Source organism: Mytilus californianus, unplaced genomic scaffold (assembly GCF_021869535.1).
Source record: "Mytilus californianus isolate M0D057914Y unplaced genomic scaffold, xbMytCali1.0.p SCAF_25, whole genome shotgun sequence".
Lineage (NCBI taxonomy): Eukaryota > Metazoa > Mollusca > Bivalvia > Mytilida > Mytilidae > Mytilus > Mytilus californianus.
In genome coordinates this window covers 1824387-1843966 of record NW_026262674.1, presented here as the reverse complement: position 1 = coordinate 1843966, position 19580 = coordinate 1824387, and the positions used below count along the sequence as shown (strand labels likewise).

General features: G+C 32.9%; 1 protein-coding gene across 1 annotated transcript; it reads right to left on the bottom strand.

The window, feature by feature from the left end:
* Nucleotides 1-39: 39 nt before the first annotated feature.
* Nucleotides 40-2146, bottom strand: LOC127732512 (zinc finger protein 182-like). The gene is made up of 2 exons (XM_052241548.1): nt 2074-2146; nt 40-1390 (listed from the first exon to the last, which is right to left on the bottom strand). The coding sequence occupies exon 2, from the start codon at nt 1206-1208 to the stop codon at nt 231-233; it is 978 nt and encodes a 325-aa protein (XP_052097508.1). The 5' UTR covers nt 1209-1390; nt 2074-2146; the 3' UTR covers nt 40-230.
* Nucleotides 2147-19580: the final 17434 nt, after the last annotated feature.

Here is a 19580-nt window from a genome sequence, read left to right as displayed (position 1 = left end):
GATGTATATTAGGCTTACATAACAAAGACCAATTGTAATTGTCCCCGTTATTGTTTTTCACCCGATATTTTCCAAGTAAAACAATTTGAATAAACATTTATTAAAAAAAAAAAATTAAAATACATGGTAGTCATTTTGGGGTTCTCCCACTCAGGGGCACCTCAAGAATCTGTGCATATTTTATGTTGCATTATAAGGTACATCAACACAGTCCCTCGAGCTGTTTTGGCTTAATCTGTGACAACTTCTTTATGTACATCAAGTTTATCAGGTTTAATCACCCCATTACGTTTTCGTCCCATATACACTAGAAGAATGTTTTTAGAGGCAGTAAATCCTTCATCACTTAATTGATATTTATGAGTTCGCATGTGATTATTTAAGTTGCTTATTGAATTAAACTGTTCCGAACACATCTCACATTTATAAGATTCATCACTAATCGGTACATGTATTCTCATGTGTAGTAGTAGATCTGTATCTTGAAAAAAACTTTTATAACACACACCACATATATATTGTTTATTACCAGTATTAGACCTCGTGTGTTCCTGATCAGTGTTGAAGTCATTTCTGACATTTGCCATTATGTTATTGACATCAAATTTATCAGGTCCATTCCTAGTATGTTTTTTCAAGTAATCTCGTAGTATGCTTTTTGTTTTTGGCAAAGTAAAACTTTTATTACACATGTTACATTTTCGCATGTGCGTCTTCAAATGGCGTCTTTCAATAAATGATTTACCACACACTTTACATTGAAAAAGTTCTTCACCGGTATGTATTTTCATGTGGTCATTTAAGTTGCGTCTTTGGTTAAAACATTTACAGCAAATATCACATTTGTATGGTTTATATCCAGTATGTGTTCTCATATGCACCTTTAAATTGAACATTTGATTAAATTCTTTACAACAGATGTCACAATTAATCAGTGTATCTCTAGTATGTGTTCTCATGTGTAATAACAAATGTTTATCTCGGCTAAAACTTTTATAACATATACCACATATAAATTGCTGGCCAAAAGTAATGTCAACATTAGTTCTTTTGTGTTCCTGGTCAGTGTTTAAATCATTTCTGAAATCATTGACACTAGTCATTATGTTATTTACATCAAATTTAACCGTTTTAACACAGGTTTGTTTTCTCAAATACTCCTGCAGTCTGTTTTTTGATGCAGTAAAATTTTTAACACATATTGCCATGTGGCTCTTTCAAAAAAGTCGCGGACGGCGGTTTTTAAATTCTTATCACATACTTTACATTGAAATCGTCCATCACCAGTATGTACTGTCATGTGGGACTTTAAAGTACTTCTACGACTAATGTTTTTACAGCAAACATCACATTTATAAGGTGTATATCCTGTATGTGTTCTCATATGCACCTGTAAATTGAACATTTTATTAAATTCTTTACAACAGATATATCACATTAAAGGTTTATCCCCAATACATTGCAATATGGACGAGTAAGTAACTTTAGAAGATTCCTGTATGTTTGCATTTTGATTTTGCCAGCATTGATCATAATGTTTTTGTTTTATTTAACTTAATTATAAACATGATAAAATAGTGCTGGTTTGTTGACACCTCAATATCCACAAGAAATCCGAAATGTAAAATATTTTTTTAGTTTTGTTAATCTACAGGTTTGAAAAGTATGTATATCCATGTGGGTATGGTTGAAGGTTTCTCTTTTTATGTTTCTTTTAGTTACAGCAGTGTTAGTTTTTTTGTTTTTGTTTTAAACATAAAAAGAAACGTTATCCTGGCGTGCCATATATATTATATTTTTATAATTCAACCAAGACTGACTAAATCATTTATAATTTAAATATGTTTATGCTAAACATTTGTCAATTGATAACAATGAAATTTAATGGTTGTGGTTTAATTGAGAAAAGAAAGCTTTTAACACACTCTCTTAAAATACAATGTGAATATTTTTATCATATCGTTTATTCATTGTAACCCCAATAAATTTTGAAAAGCTAACATTTTTTGCATTGTGTGTGTATGTTAATGTATTTTGTTAATAAATGTAATTTGCGATATACAATTTACTCACTTCTCTTGGTAAAATTATAATATTTCAAATTTTTTCAGCCAACATTGGCAACAAATTGAAAATTTTACAAATGTATAAACAATGCAAGGGTGATAATTTCATTTAATTCCATATGGACCGCCAGTTTACCATTATCTCTCCATATTAGTGTATTTTATTTTAATAAGCCTGTATTTGTAATGTCCATCACCAGAATATAGTTTTCGAAAAGTTTGATTTTACGTTTGTTGTCCCGTGCTTGAAATGACCACTATCATCCGGTCGGGCTAGTCACATTTTGTCTGGCGGTCTGTTCCACCTTTATTCATTGTTCAAGTTAACCCCACACTTATATTCATGTAGTAGCCGTTTACTCTGAGACGTACTATAGGGATACATTGGGATTGTTCTTCATATTCATGTGATATTTGGGTTAAGTGTTAAATATATCGAGTGATTTCCCGTTCGAGATGCAGCTTGATACTTGTAGTATGAAACCGATGAGACAAATAACACATTGAACTTCTACCAGAACAATTGCGTTTGCGATTTGTGAATTCTCCTGTAAGTATTAGTACACAGCCTGCTATTTCTGTCTTTTTACGATCCAGATTGTTTCTCATGTTGGTCAATATAGTCCGATACTATGAAAGTATGACTGCGATCAAGGTCAAAGGTTGACATCTGGTTGGACTTAAGAGCAGACTAGTCACTCCTTATCAACTGTTCGAGAAAGATTCTAGAAGCTACTTGTTACTGGATATTTGGGTATAATAACCATCTGATATATAATTCTCGAATACACAGGTTTCAACCATTTTGAATGAACTGTTGTCATAAACCGGTAAATAATATACCTAATAAAACTTTAAAATATTCTAAAGACGGGCATAACTACAATAGAAGTCCTAGAACGAAAGCATAGGCCGAACCCTACCCTAGATTTAGACTAAAGGAAAAGCTGTTGGGTTGCTGTCTAATAGGTACCAAGTCCTGTTAAGTGTCCATGGACAGTACCTCGGCTTCGTTTCAGTTCACTAAAACAAAACTTTTTGACGAAAATGCAACGAACTAGAAAGTTGTCTATTATATATGGGGAATTTGAGCTATTACTTTTTATTTCAAAATATGTTATCTTTTCAATCTGTTGACCTATTTTTATTAAGGCAGTGGCTATTTTGCCGTCACCGGCAAATCAGAAAATATATGCTATTTTGCCGGCTTTGATTAAATATCTTAATTGAAGCCGGCAAAATTGCATATTTCTATAGAAATGACTATTTTACCGGCACTGGTCACATCTCAATGATACTCTTTTCCTACAAGTTTAAGAAACTGAATAGGCAATTTATTGAAATTTGTCTAACAATTCAAGTCGTTTTCTAAAATGACTATACTAAGGTATTTTTATATAATGCCTGTCAGGGTTAGGCATTTTGTCAATTGCCGGAAAATTCAGTCATTCATAAAATGCCTAAATCAAGAAAATGCCTGTAAAATATACATATCTCTCTAATACAAATTTTAAGAAAAATTCAATGGTGAAAAAAGTTGCTATATCGAATGCAGAGGCTGTAGAGAAGCTTCATAAGAATGAAAATTTCACATCTTTTGTCGTACATCAATCATCATAATTTTAACAACTCAATTTACTACTCAAAGAAAGTTTTGCATCATTTCTATTGGAATGAATTGGGTGTAACACTTTGAGGGCTATTATCTTTGAAGCAAATGCCAAAACTAAGCCGAAGAAAACGGTGTTCCTGTTTAAAAGGATGTTGAATCAATTCAAGAATAAAATAAAAAAATTATGATAAAAGTTTTGGGGGTAAAATAATTTTTTCAACTAAACCATGTGTATTTTTTTCAAATTGTGACTTTAAATGTTGATCCCGTCACTAAAATTTGCAACTGTTAATGACGTCTTTTACGCTAAATCCATTTGATGTTGTATGTGTACTGATTGATATTTTAGTGTTGGTTTTGAACTAGCCATCAGTAACTGCGAGTACTTTCAGATCTGTACGTTGTGTCTTTTTTGTTAAATATATAAATCCCCTACCACGTTTGGTCTGTGTTGTTGTTGTTATTTTTCTGCTTTGTATCGATCTGATGAGTTAAGCCCTTTTCAACTGATTTTTATAGTTTGTTCTTATGTTGTACCACTGTCCTATGTTAAGGAAAGGCTATCGCACATTCTGTATGTGCCTGTCACATGTCAGGTGCGTGCATATCAACGGCTGTCGTTGGTTCATGTCCGTTATTCATATAAGGGCCTTTTCTGGACGACTATATACGGTATGGTTTTATATCATTGCTGAAGGCCGTACGGTTGCCTATAATTGCTTAGATCCGCTTCATTTGAACTTTGGTGAATAGTTGTTTCATTAACAATCATACCACATCTCTTTATATTTGTAGTGTAGCTGTTTGAAATTTGAACAACACACCTGTAGTACTTTTGAATACTAAATGATTGAAAATTAAGAAAACACAAACTTCGATATGCTCCTCTGGACGTTACGAAATGATTTATAACGAGTAACATGATGGGTGTAATTAGTCATGTCAGTAGATCTGGAACTACTTACCAAATTTCACTTCCGGTTTTACGGCTCTTGTTACTCTTTAGTGCTTTGTTTACTTTTGTTTTGTCATTTCATTTTTTCCCTTTAGACCAAGGTGTTTTATTTTCATATAGGACTTTTTTTCTTTTTGGTTTCTTTTATCTCATTTTTATTTGGGCAAAGAGCATTATGATGACGAATAACTTCTTATTAAGAGGGGTGAGTAGCTACATTTTATTACATGTCTGCAATATAAAGATATGAGCTAGCCAAGGTCTGACTTTAAAGGTAAATCTAGAAAAGCGCTTTGGACACATACAATTTATAACGTTTTTTTTTAATTTTTTTTTCGAACAGTATTTGAATCACTTTTTTCAAAATCAAGAATGCAGACACCAAAGAAACAATACAAAAGCAGAAGCGAAGACCAACAGAAAATACAATACACAACAAAAAAAACAACAAAAAGACAATCAACAGTCTAAAACACTAAACTGAAAATTGAGAACTGAGCAACACGAACGCAACAAAACCAGGAATAATCGTAAGTGTTCCTGGACAGTAGGCAGATTCAGCTCCACCATTTGTCGTGGTGCATTTTTTGAAAAACATGTTTAATAAGAGTTATTATGTAATATGTATACCCATTTATACTTTACTTTTCAATTGTCAACTTCCCATTTCTCAGTAAAATTATATCATCTAACCAATCATATGGTGTATACATATCTTATTTCATATGTTACGCTCGAAGAATTAACATTTAAATACAATTATTTGAAATATATAAAATTGAAGAATTTAAAAACAAAATCTGAATCACAAATATTGACAGTGCATTTAATTGAAAAAGACATCTGCATTGCTGTTCCAACTAACTCAGACTCTTTAACCAATCCTTTACAACCTGGAAGTTATTATCCATCCACTTGATGTTAGCTCTTGTTGTCTCAATTGCTCTGTCGAATGCTGCTGCTGAATTGCCTAAATTTTGAATACTATCCTTAAAGGTCTGAATCTGTCAATAGATTAATATAGATATGCTAAATGGAGAATGATAGGCAAAATAAAACACAACAAAAATATAAAACAATATGAAAAACAAAATATTACAAAAAAACTTCATAATGCAGAACCTATTTGTTACCTATTCTGACATCGGACTCGGACTTCTTTTAAACTGAGTTTTACTGTTTGTATTGCTATGTGTTTCTTTTTCTATATTGACTAGAGGTGTAGGGGGAGATTTGAGATCTCACAAAAATTGTTTACCCCCCACCCCCACCCCCCCCCCCCACCCCCCCCCCCCCCCCCCCCGCATTTTTGCGCCTGTCCCAAGTCAGGAGCCTTTGGCCTTTGTTAGTCTTGTATGTTTTTAATTTTAATTCATTTATATGTTTTGGAGTTTAGTGTGACGTCCATTCGCACTGAACTAGCACACACTTTTATTTAGGGTCCAGCTGAGGACCACCTCCGGGTGCGGGATTTTCTCGCTGCATTGAAGACCCATTGGTGATCTTCGGCTGTTGTCTTCTCTTTGGTCGGGTTGTTGTCTCTTTGACATACATGTATTCCCCATATCCATTCTCAATTTTAGAATAGGAAGATACACGGCGGATCATATACTTATACATTTATTTAGATATTTATCGACGTTTAGTATGAATACTCTAACATGTCTAATACAGTATCAGTAACAATGTTCATGTCAATGTATCAGTTCTAAATATATATAATGATAAGTGAATACTACAAATGAATCTAAATATTAAGCAAACACAGCATATAAAAACAATCTGGACATACGTTTTGATATTGTATTTGTATTGTGTCATAGATAAAATTTATTCGTAAAGTGAATTTGTACTTGGTTTCGTTTAAATGTCTTTTTGATCGAGTTAAGCCATTTCAATTGATATTTTATAGTTTATTTTTATGTTGTAATGTTACACTACAGTCTCAGGTTAGGGTGATAGTTGGCGCCTGTTAAAACATCTAAACCCGCTGCGTTTTTATGCATCTGTCCTGAGTCAGGAGCCTGTTGTTCAGTGGTTGTCGCGTGTTTGTGTGGTTCAAAGGTGTTTCTCGATTCTCGTTTTTTATATAGATTAAACCGTTGGTTTTCCTGTATGAATGATTTTTCTAGTCATTTTTGGGCCCTGTACACCTTGCTGTTCGGTGTGATTTAAGGCTCCGTGTTGAGGCCGTACTTTGACCTATAACTGTTCACTTTTTACATCGGATGTGACCTTGAGAGGTCATACCGGTGTTATGTTGCCGCAGACATTTCCTTACGCTTTTGACTGATAACCGAACGTATTGTGTATAAATACGCAGATATTTTTGAGTGCAAAATAACATTCCTTATCACTTGTAATAAATGCATTTCTTCAACGAATACTAATGAAAATATTTTTAAATAACATAGATAAATAATATGAAAACGTTTTGTCGTGAGCAATATATATATATATCAGTAACATATCATGAATACCGAAAATTTGTGTTAACGCATGCGGAAGAATATCTCGAGAGATGATCTGCTATATATTTATATATAACTGTTATACAAATATTAATATGATATATAACAACAAACCAGATTATACTGTTAACACATGATCATATCACTACATTATAATAATTATTACGGTGAGATTGAATTCCCTGTCATTTATTCATCATCCACACAGGAACTTGTCTCAGAAATATATTTGGTATGGATCTGTTTGAGGAATCACTAATTTCCTAAATCATGTTAATTCAAATGTTGAAAATATTTAACGAATGATTGAACAATACAGTAATTTACGGATGCGTGTATTAATTTCGTGGTCAGTATTTAAGTTCCTTGAGTATAGTAATTTCATTTCATATAGATTTTTAACATAGATAAAAATAGAAAATTAGAGGACCAATTAGTGGAGGTATGGCTATAGACTTGGGAGATTTATACAGACCCCCATACTTTACTGTCATACTATTGCCATTTCCAATGCTGTTTTATTACAGGATAACATTTGTTCTACTATTAACTTTGAAGAGCAATAAATCTTAAACGAAAACAGCTTTTGAAAACATGAGGCCCATCTTAGAACTAAGCTACTATTGCATCCTGCTTGTAAGAAATATAATATATCAAGTATCAATGTGATGAAATATAATGTTTACCAGTAGTAACTGATACTAAAAAAATATGTATATCTATTAATGCACATGATTTTTTCACTATATCATCTTACCGACTGTAGATCAAATTCAGTGTTAAACGTGTCTGTAATCTCTCTAATGAGAGCTGAAACTGATCCAAAACTGAAAGGAAACAAATGACATTTTGAATATAACAGAATAGCACTTCTGAGCTGTTAACCTTTACATTTATGGAAATTCAGAAACCGTTGTTCAGTTACAAAAAAAATATGTTTTGCAAGCGCAAACTAAATGAACTCTGACCAAGCCACCATGTTTTTATACTCTGACAAAACATGTATCTATAAAGCGACAAATCCCTAGGATCCTGGACATGTTGGATACACGCATCTTATGACTATCGCCCAACTTTTATCTCCATTCGACACAATTGTCTGTTTAGCGCCTAACAGTAATGAAACAACATTTTCATAGTTTCAAATAAACTTTCTCCCGCTGACAATGTTAAATGAAATTACTGCAGAACTGAAACAGCTGATACTTAATAAATCTTTCTCTCGATTTGTATCCGGTAGTGTGAATGGAAAAAAAAAACAATGAACAATTCTTGAGGCTTTTTATTCAATATAATTTTTCCCCGCTTTTTACGTTGCTATTTTCATATCGATATTGTGACATTAAAAATAATGATCAGCAGAGGGAGCGAGTAAATAAGACAAGGGCAATAAAAAAACATAAGTAAAATAAGAAAAGAATTCCATAGCAAATAAAAATGAGGTAAAAAAAACCAACAAAAACAATTACTAAAAAAAAAACTACTAACACAAACCCCACCACAAACTTGGATTGACACACGTAGTATTTCCCTTTGCAAGTATAAAATTTTGCAATTTCTCAGTCATTATTAATTTTTAAAATACATACTGTAAACCAACTTATTTCGCATTTAGCGGCGATTTAATTTCGCGATTTTCAAATTTGATTGATATAGTTAAATAAGGAAATTCCACGTTTTACATATTCACGACGATTTATATTCGAGTTTTTTTTTCTACTCGCGAAATTCGCGAAAAAAAATCGCCCGCGAAAATTAGTTGGTTTACAGTATTTTATTGAAAATGAGGCAACACAGAGATCACACACAAGACTTCCTGCACTCGAGACGAGGACATAACCAATGTATATGACGTCACAAAGGTCAAACACTAGGTAACTGAATATTTTCACTTACCGATTTGTTATAGCATTCCAATTTCCTCTTAAAAAATCCCACACTAGATATCTACCAATTGGATTTCTTGCAATCAGACGCATGGCAGGTACACCATCCTGTCTTCGAATGTCGTCTGTTAAGGTATATAGCAGGAACCTATAAAGGAAAAACAGTTGTATTATTGTTGCATGCAATTTCATGGCTCATATATTTTCAAATATGTTCATATATACAAAAACTGAAATCAGAACACTTTAATCTCAGACTAGGTATATCCTCCAAGTGGATCAAAAACTGCTTCTGCAGCATCGGAGTTTCCCTCCCCTTTTTGCTGGGTTCGTGTCGCTCAATCTCCAGTTTTGTGTGGGCTGACTTGTATGTTTGTCGTTATGTTTTTGGCCGTGGTATGCCTGTATGACCTAATACGTTTTTGATTACTAGTATTGCACATTTGGTAACTCTCCCTTTCCTTGTACTGTTTATTTACATCCTTTACTATCTAAAAAAAGGTTTTACACAGACGGATATTGGCTTTTAGGCTATTTTTCGTGTTCGTTTGTCGATGTCCTTCATGTTTGGTGACCATGTCGATGTACTCAACTAGAACGAATCGATGATAAATCGTAGGTTACTACTGGAAGCCGGGAATAACCATTTGTTCAACACCCTGGATACAGAGCCCTCCGATTTCTTAGTTTAAGAGTGCATGCATATGCGACCAGCGCAAAACAACAACACAGATGTTACTATGTGGCGTTGAATGTTGTAATCACATTCAAGAACGTGATCACATGTTAAGATAATCAGGAGACATCTAATAGGAGGTTGATAATCTGGAACTGAACTGACAGGTCTGTTCAGTTGTAAGGACTGAGACTTGACTGGATCATATCTATATGTTTTACACCCATTATAATAACATACACAAGTTTTAATTATTTGACTTTTAGTTTAGTTGTTGTATAGTAATCAAAAGCATGATATTTCACATAGTAACCAATATTTTTGTCGTCAAGAATTCAACTTAATTCTGTGTAAAGCAAGGAACTGTCGTTGAGGTTATTGTTACCATTATACTGTAGTGCTGACGGGGTAGCTTTGTCAGTTGAAGAAAACTTAAATATAGAGCAATCAGAATTCTCTGAAGTTCCTTTATATATCGTCTTATCATATTTTGACATTTAAGTACATACCGGATGATCTGTCTTATTCGGTAGGTCACATTCAAGGAAATTATCTTAAAAAACCTTTGATTTTTATATTGTCAAGAAATGGCCTAAAAACACTTTGAATAACGTCAGAAAAATGTGCTTCTTATTTTGGTTTTGATGTGCATACCATCTTCAATAACATCGGGGATTTTCGCGACTATACTCTTAAACAAAAGATCATTTATTACAAACCTGCTTAAAATCCAGACTTCTCTACTATAAGACAAGGCATATAACGATGTCAGCTTTTCCGATGCAACGTTAGATGTTTTGTATCTGTTATAAACAAAATCCCACTCCTTCACACCTCCATGTTTTATTGCTGTATTGTATACGTTTGCTCTTGAATTAACATTGATCCTGGAAACAAAACTTGGTTGTTTAAATGGTGTGGGATTTGCTCATTACCGTACTGTATCTATAGTTGCTAAATAAAGGCAACAGTAGTATACCGCTGTTCAAAAGTCATAAATCGATTGAGAGAAAACAAATCCGGGTTACAAACCAAAACCGAGGGAAACACATCAGCTATAAGAGGAAAACAAAGGAATAACAGGAACACTGAAGTGCAACAAAAACAAAAAATGCTAACATCTACGTCATTTGAATTCTGGTAGATAGTTGTCTCATTGGCAATTAATCCAAATCTCAATATCTTTATATACGATGTATCTTACTCAAAATCTACGGTATTTACAAGCACAGGAGCACTACACACCAACCTTGTCTGTCGTGTTTCTGACGTCAAATATTCTTTACAACAAATACGATTAAGCACTCAGGAGCGTTTCTAGGATATTTGAAAGAGGGGGCGTAGAAGCAAATCTTTTGCCTACTCAGTTAGAATTACTGCAAACATTGTGAATGTTTGTGAATAGAAGACATGTTATCCAAAATAAAAGCAGGAAAACGAGGAATGACGTGATATATCAAATTATATTTTATTTCGGTGACATGGAAATTGATTGTTTGCCAAAATGTTTGATTAACACAGCGTCAGGCATTTGGTATGAATGCTGTTAGTGTTTACCATATATTCTTTTATCGCCAAAATTAAAATATATTTTTTGGTCAATTGATACAATTTTGAAATATCCTTCGTGAAATATAATTGTTACCACGTTTAAATAAAGTATGTATATTGGGTTAGACGATTTAATATTTTAACCGGTCTTTTTTATTATTATGGAATAATCTAATAAGATCTGTACATTTAAAATTAGGTGGGAAATACAATAAATTAAATCATTGCAACTATTTGCAATAACATAAGCAACACGACGGGTGCCACATGTGGAGCAGATTCTACTCACCCTTCCGGAGCACCTGAGATCATCCTCAGTTTTTGGTGGGGTTGGTGTTGCTTAGTCTTTAGTTTTCTATGTTGTGTCATCTGTACTATTATTTGTCTGTTTGTTTTCGATCTATGAGTTTGACTGTCCCTCTGGTATCTTTCGTCCCTCCTTTACAACCACTGTTTTCACGCATAATGATATATAGCACACATTTTGATTGGATAACGTTTTAATTGCTTGGTTGAACATCGGTGTTATTCAAAACATCATAATGAGATAGGTGTCGGTATTTTAGGGATATTTAAATGTTTTATTTCGAACATTTTCACAAGCATTGCATTAGATTAGAAATACCACTGCTGCATTTGCAGAATTGGTACTGTCATTTGATGATTTTTCAATGAGCATTCTTCAAAACAAGTACTCTTATTCCTCAGATATAAAAATTAACTTTTTGTGATAGAAACATCTGTTTCGCCTATTGTTTTGTACATTTTGTTCTTGTATTGTTATATTGGGTACCGCTAACATGTTTAACTAAGGCACATTCTGTATATGCCTGTCCAAAGTCAGGATCCTGTAATCAAGTATGTTGTTTGTTGCTAGTAAATATCAAATTTGTTTTTCGTTTTTGTTTGTATTTTAACCAGATTGTTAGTTTTTTCAATTGATTTGTTTTACATTTGTCATTTCATGGCCTTTTATAGCTTGCAATGCGGTATTCATTTTGTTTGTTTATTGTTGAAGGCCGTACAATGACCTATAGCTGCTAAAGTTTACGTCATTTACATTTTTGACTTTTTTTGTAACACTTGCACTCAGTGTTAGCAAGGAATGATATTCGTTTGATGTGCTGACCCTGTACCGCATGGGTTCTAATTTAAACTTACGGATTTATGGACACAGTACTCTGCATCAGATTTTGAAACGAGCTGATGGCATTATTTATACAATCTTCATTTCCATAATCGCATGCCCTTTCTGCAACTAATGTTCTTAACAATCTACAGTATATTAACATTATCTTCTGATTATATTATAACAAAAATAACAATATTCAGTTTTAGAATTTCCTTTTTTTCCATTAAATATCGTGTTAATGTGTTCAGTGAAAAGTAATCGTTATAGTAATGTAAGGAAACTTCTGCCTTCCAAATGTATCAAAAATTATTATAAGACACCACAAATGTGCATTGAACGTTTACTCTATTTGAAAGAAATAAATTCACGTTAATAATGTATATGATTTACTGTAAATACCGGAATTCACAATATAATATCATTTACAAATCTGGATATTTATCAATATAAATAGGTATGTAGCTTCTAGATTGTGTTGGAAGACTCAAATATTTTGCTTAACTGTGTTACTATTCAATTTGAGTATTGAGTATCTATATGAACATTATATTGTCTTAAACAATAGTTAAATGTCATGATATATTGTCCATTTGTTAGTGCAGAAATATATACTTAAGTGCCTCTCGTCGCGGTATAGTCTTTTTGTGCTGAAGTGACGTAAGTCGTCGTCAATTGTCAATCAACAAACTTACATCATATTAAATTCGCCTCACGACCCTGGTCGGTTTTTACCGTTAGTCAGGTTAAATTTCTTGAAAAAAATTCGATATAACATTTACATGACAACTCACTTTTATAAAAAAGAGGCGAAAGATACCAAAGGGACATTCAAACTTTTACATATATAAACAGTGAAAACAAACTGACAACGCCATGGCTTAAAAAGACCCGGTATACGAAACTCAACATAGAAAACTAAAGACTGAGCAACCCGAACCCCACCAAAAACAAGGGGTGATCTGAGGGGCTCCGATAGGGTAAGCAGTTTTTAAATTACGAGATGTAAAAGTTGTTTCTTACATTTCTAAATGCCCAGATCCAGTATTGCTGTAACCAAGCCTACTCAATGGCATTGAAAATGTTCTATTCATGAATGCCTGCGGGAAAAAACAAAAAAGATAGTACAAGAAATGCAAAGATTTCACGTAAGCATTGTGACAAGTGAAAATGATTGTCAATTAAAAGATAAACAGTTAATCAAGAAATAGAATAAAGCAATTTTCAATAGATACATATTAGTGTCCCTCTTAATGGTTAGTAACCGGCTGATGATAACATGCATTTGATAACATAAACAAAGACATGATGATGGAACAATTCTGCAAAAATCTTCTAGACAACATATTCCATAACGAAATTAACACTTTATAGTTTTTTGTGCCTCAGACGCGCTCTTCTGGATTTACCGGCATCAGGACTGCTCAAGACTAACAATATGAAATCCATGGAGGTATATTAAGTATAATATAAGGAGCGTTTTGTATATAAAGAATAACCAATTCATTTTAGGTAGTTTTTGCCTGGGTGAATAACAGTTTAAGGATTATTGTATCCGTGAATGTTTTAACAATGTTGCCTAAAATTTCGCAAAGGCATTAAGGAACTTCGATGGTTCGTTTTGGGTTTTCCTTGGCGTTCGTTATTTCTGTTATTTTACTTTTTCTCTTGGAAAAAATTTTCGATTATTTTTATTGTTTTTTTTTTTTTTTAATTCTGAAAATTTCTCGAAAAACTATGAATATGTTCAAGTTACAATAGATACATTCCCTTTCCTTTGCCTCGTCTGTGACATCACTGAATACCACTCATGTCAATCTTAGCAATACGACGGTTACAGCTTTTATAACAGGAACCGCTTACGTTTTAAAGCACCAGTTTCAGATTGTTTGTAAGGTTTGTGTTTTTCAATTTCAAGTTTTGGTGAAAGATTTTGAGAACTGTTGTTTGTTTGTATTTCTTTGTCTGTTTTCTTCGACAACTGGTTTTTAATGCTGTCTTCTCCCTTTTTTGAAACTTTGCTTTAAATGATACGTGTGTGGATGCCACAAATTCAACCAGACCATGCGACTGACTTTTCCTTCTTACGAACAGATCTTTATAAAAAATGCTAAATTTACTATTTTGAAACATGTAGTGTTGCGAACAATGAAATAATGGGTGTCGTCGAGAAAGTCATGAAAGTAAGCCTCAACATAAGCAGTTTTATATTTTTGTGAACTGCTTTGCTCCTTTTCGTACCTGGAATTTCCAGGAATTATATACTCAGGTTTGTTATGTTAAAGCTGTATTAATGTTATATAAAATATGTTGACTTGTACATGTATTCATAGAACATTTTTGACATATCGTTAAAATGTTTCTTGTATATTAAATATAACCATGAATTGTAAGTTTTAACAACAAACTACAAATTAAAAAGCATTTAAGCATTTGAAAAGTATACCCTTAAAGGAGCCAGTAACTAAACAAAAAATAGGTTGAATTCGATCTAAGTACAGAAAAGCAGCCAGCAGATAAAAAAGTATGATAAAAAGGCTAATCGCTTAAGGGCATTCTATAAAGTAGCAGGGGCAGACAATAACGTTTTTAAAATTTATCGTGTTGTTTTGGCGACGTTGTTTATAAGAACGTTGTAATTTCGCTGTCATTGTACGGATAAATTTAACAGAGACGATCAACAAAATTACAAAATAACATGTCTCTTTGACACATTCCCTGTTTTCGTTCTCAATTTTAGAATTTTTCAAAACCACGAAATCAAGTGTCCACAGATATCGTTTATCCTCAGTCCACGTAAATCTTACTACACTACACCAAGTTTCCAACGAGGAAAATTTCAGTTGATTTATATATTTGTCTCTTCTTGTAATTAAAATTTCAAAGACGATTGTCTTTTGAATGTAAAAGGAAAAGGAATTTTTAGCGAGATGATATACCTCTTTCCCTTTTTGATAGATTCAACGAACAAAGAAGTGCACTGAAACATACAGGAAACGCGAAAAAAGTTTAAATTTGGCCGTTAGTTGTCTCGTTTGAATTGTTTCACATTTCTTTTTACATGTTTTATGTCGGGCCTTTTATAGCTTTTATAGCTGACTATACTGTGTGGGTTCTTCGTTGGTGAAGGCCGTACAGTGGCCTTTTATTGCTTTTGTCTTCGTCATTTAAACTATGGTGTATAGTTGTCTTATTTACAATCATACCAAATGTCCTTATTTTATATTATCCCACTTACTTTATAATTGTTTCACATTCTGTCATGTCTTGGCCTTTTGAATAATTAAAACTATGTTCAAGCTGTGTTGTCTACATGAAACAATTCAGGACTAATGTCAGACAACGATGTAAATTAATTCTTTTATCAGATCCATCTTTTTTGTTTCTGTACATTTCTCAAAGTAATTTACTAGAATACTTTTTTCAATGCTATTTCTTGATTATGAAGAAGTTTCTGCCCAAATTTAGTTACAATTCAGACAGGTTTTGCAAATATTTCGTGCTATTTTACGAGTTACCAGCTTTATGATGATTAATATCGTTGCTTTGCAAAACATCCTTGTCTATACCACTGAACTTGACAGCGTAGTCGTGTACGGTGGGAATAATTGCACGACGTTGTTGCGATTAAAACTTATTTCAACGAAGTTTAGCGCCATATTGGCAAACTTGACGTTTGCCATTAAAAAACCAAGGTTTAATGCTTTTGTTTAAAAAACAAGCACATGGACTCCTATTTTTTTTCGTTTGAAATCAACCAAGTACTGTTTCAAGAACGACCTGCCAACATTTTAAGAAAAAATCAACGATAGATTTTTTCTGCACTTCTGTGTAGACGCAAACATATTTCACTAATAGTAATATGAATTCAGAATATAATTATTGGGTTTAACCTTGAATTTGGTACAGCATGTTAATGAAATGGATCAATTAAGCATTTTACAAAAAAACCGGTTAAATTGTGACTGCTCATTCAAAAGTATTGCTACTTTGCTTAAAAGTCCTTAATTATGAAATTTCAGGGTTTTCCAATCAAATATGCAAATTACAAACCAAATATCTCAAAAAAGTAAGTCATGAAGGTATATTTCTCTTTGCATATTTCAAAAGTACACATCAACATTGACTTTCTATCAACATTTCAAGAAAAAAAAGGAGGGATCTCTTCTGTATAGTATGCCCTTAAATATTGCAGGGAACCTCATTCAATTCATCAGAAACACTAATGATTATATTTCACGCTGTAATTCTAGTTAGAATAAATACGAAGAATGCATATAATTGCTTGAATTGAACATTATAATCGCTGCAAAAATATTTATATCAAGTTAATTTGTAGAGTTTGATAAAAAGTAAAATCACAAAAATACTGAACTCCCAGGAAAATTCAAAAAGGAAAGTCCCCAATCAAATGGCAAAATAAAAAAACAAACACATCAAACGAATGGATAACAACTGTCATATTCCTGACTTGGTACAGGCATTTTCTTATGTAGATATAGATGGATGATAAAACTTAGATTTTGCTTAAAAATGATGATTTGTATTTCCCATTATAGCATAGTTTTATATCTGTTGACCTATATGAAACGAAAATGTTACAAATGGCAAATATATAATTAATTTAAAAAAATATGAATCACTTTTCATGTTTCGATGAGTTCTTGCTTAACTAAATTGATTTTAATAATAAACTGATTGTTTGTGTTTAACACCGAATTAAGCCATTTTTGCTATATCATGGCGACCAATATTTTTTTGGTGGAGAAAAAGCCACCTACGTTCGACAGGTAAACTCGCATACCCAGTCAATTAAATTGGACCGCGCATAGCCACGAGCGGGATTAAAATTATTGACAGGTAAATGATCCTTGTAGATGTACCAAGTAGACTCGGCCACTGACATGATCGATACAACATGTTGAGTTTAACTTATGTTGTTATAGATAATGTGGTTTAGGTACCGAACATTCATATTTACGTTGTGGTTCTTAATTTCTGGAAAAAAAACTTGGTTTCGGAGAATAGATGGTTCCCATTAAGAGTTAAGGGGAAAATAAATGCTCTTTTAAGTTTCAAACATAAATGTTTTGTACAATTATATTATTGTCCAAAAAAAACAAACTATCCCCGCCACATAAAAAATGAATGGAAGGGTAAAAAAGCAGAACTAGAAAAAATTATCAAGGACAAACACGAAAAGAAATGAAAAATGGAAACAGACGAAAATACAAGAAAGAAGGGTTAACTGAATTTATAACCTACAAATCAAAAGAAATGAAATACGAACTACCTGTTTTGTTGTAAGATAAATCATTTTTCTTAAAACAAACACTACCGTTAAAAGAATAAAATGGCTTACCGAAAAATCACCATATACCTCAGTTCTTTCTAGCATGTTTCCGACATATACAAGTTCAGCATCGGCAGCAAAAAAAGGAAAATAGCTGTCTTCCATTGACAAGTATTCAACTGTTTTGAGGCCTATTTTCATGCTAAGGTCACCAGATCTAAAGAGGAAAATACTAGTTATAGAGTGATACATCACACTAAGACACAGACATATTTAAGAATTAAATTTAGATAGAGGTACTCAAGGCATTTCAACCAGTCTGTATTTGCATTGATGTTGATGAGTTTATTGCTTCAGTCGCTTGTCCTGCCTCATGATGAATTCGATTGTTCGATATCCTCTGTATTTCTCTAATTGTATATTACAAAGGATTTTTTTGTAGGGAACCTCTGCCAACTATTGTTGTTATTTATTTTTATTTCAGTCTCATGCTAATTGACGTTTCGTCCCGAAGTGTACCCTCACCCAGTAGTCCGCAATCCTCAGGAAATATCATTGATACAGGTCATTGCGGAAATTTACAGTTCATGAAACTAAAAGTATCATTCGAAACCTTAAAAAACTCCAGTATTCAACTGTTTTGTCTTAACCTTTCTCATTCAAGCGACACTGACGAATCTTGTAAGGCTGAGTCTCGAGTCTGGCACACTTGGTTGAATGCCTTATATCTTTGATGAGGTGTTATAGGACTATTAAACTATATGTACACGATATCAGTAAGTGTTTTGTTGTTACTTACTTTGCAAAGTTCCATGCATCATTAATAATCTGAGCTCTATTTACAGGATGAATTATCTATAATAAAAAAATATACAGTTTTTCAAGAAAGAATGTGTTGCCGGTCGTTTCCAAATAAAATAGGCAAATTGATGATGTTTAGGTTTTCGTATTGCAACCCGCCATTATGTCTCGGATCAGTCATGTTGTGTTATTCGTACAAGCCGTTTGCAAGAATTGTTGCAGAGAAACAATCCAGTACTAACAAAAATAGCACGTCGATCAAAATGTTAATAGCAAGTGCACAACTTATGTCCTACAAAAAATCTCTGTTAATTTGTTAAATTCTGTATAGCCGTTTTCAAAGTGTTACGCAATAAACAAAGTGTCTGTGACACTAAACATAAACTTTAGTAGACTTCAGCAGCTATACAAAACTGTTATACCCTTTTTTTCTGTCGGTGGGGCTAATAGTGAGTTTTGTATTGTTTTAATTGTTCGTTCACACTTTTTATCTGCCACTTCTAAACCATAAATTGCATCACATTGATCTTGCCCGTTATGGAATACATGTTTCACAGATGACGACGGATATGTTCCAATTGTTGTAACCACAATTCTGTCCTTTTTTGTTCGAATGTGTCTTACCGAATTAGACTTATCACCGATTTTGTATTTACATGAGCAACAGAACGGGTGCAACATATGGAGCAATATCTGCTTACCCTTTCAGAGCACATGATATCACCCCGGTTTTTAGCGCGATTCGTGTTGCTCAGTCTTTAGTTTTTCTATGTTGTGTTTTATGTACTTGTGTTTGTCTTTTTGTCGTTTTTCGCTTTTTGTCATGGAATTGTCAGTTTGTTTTCGATTAATACAAGGAGTTTAATATCTCTTTTGTATCATTCGTCTCTCTTTTATTTCATTTATACTCAAACAAACATGTAATGTTTCTATTTGTTATCAAAAGTATACAAATTGGAATAGGACAAAATTATTTATATTTGTTTAACTTAATAAGTCTGCTGCTGTATAAAGTAATCTCGTAATAATATCAATTTAACAATAAAAATGAAAATAACAATTTTGGATATAAAATGTTGACCGGGTATCTCCAACGTAAAGATTCAATCACTCCCGCTCTCTGGAAGGATTTCCAGTTAT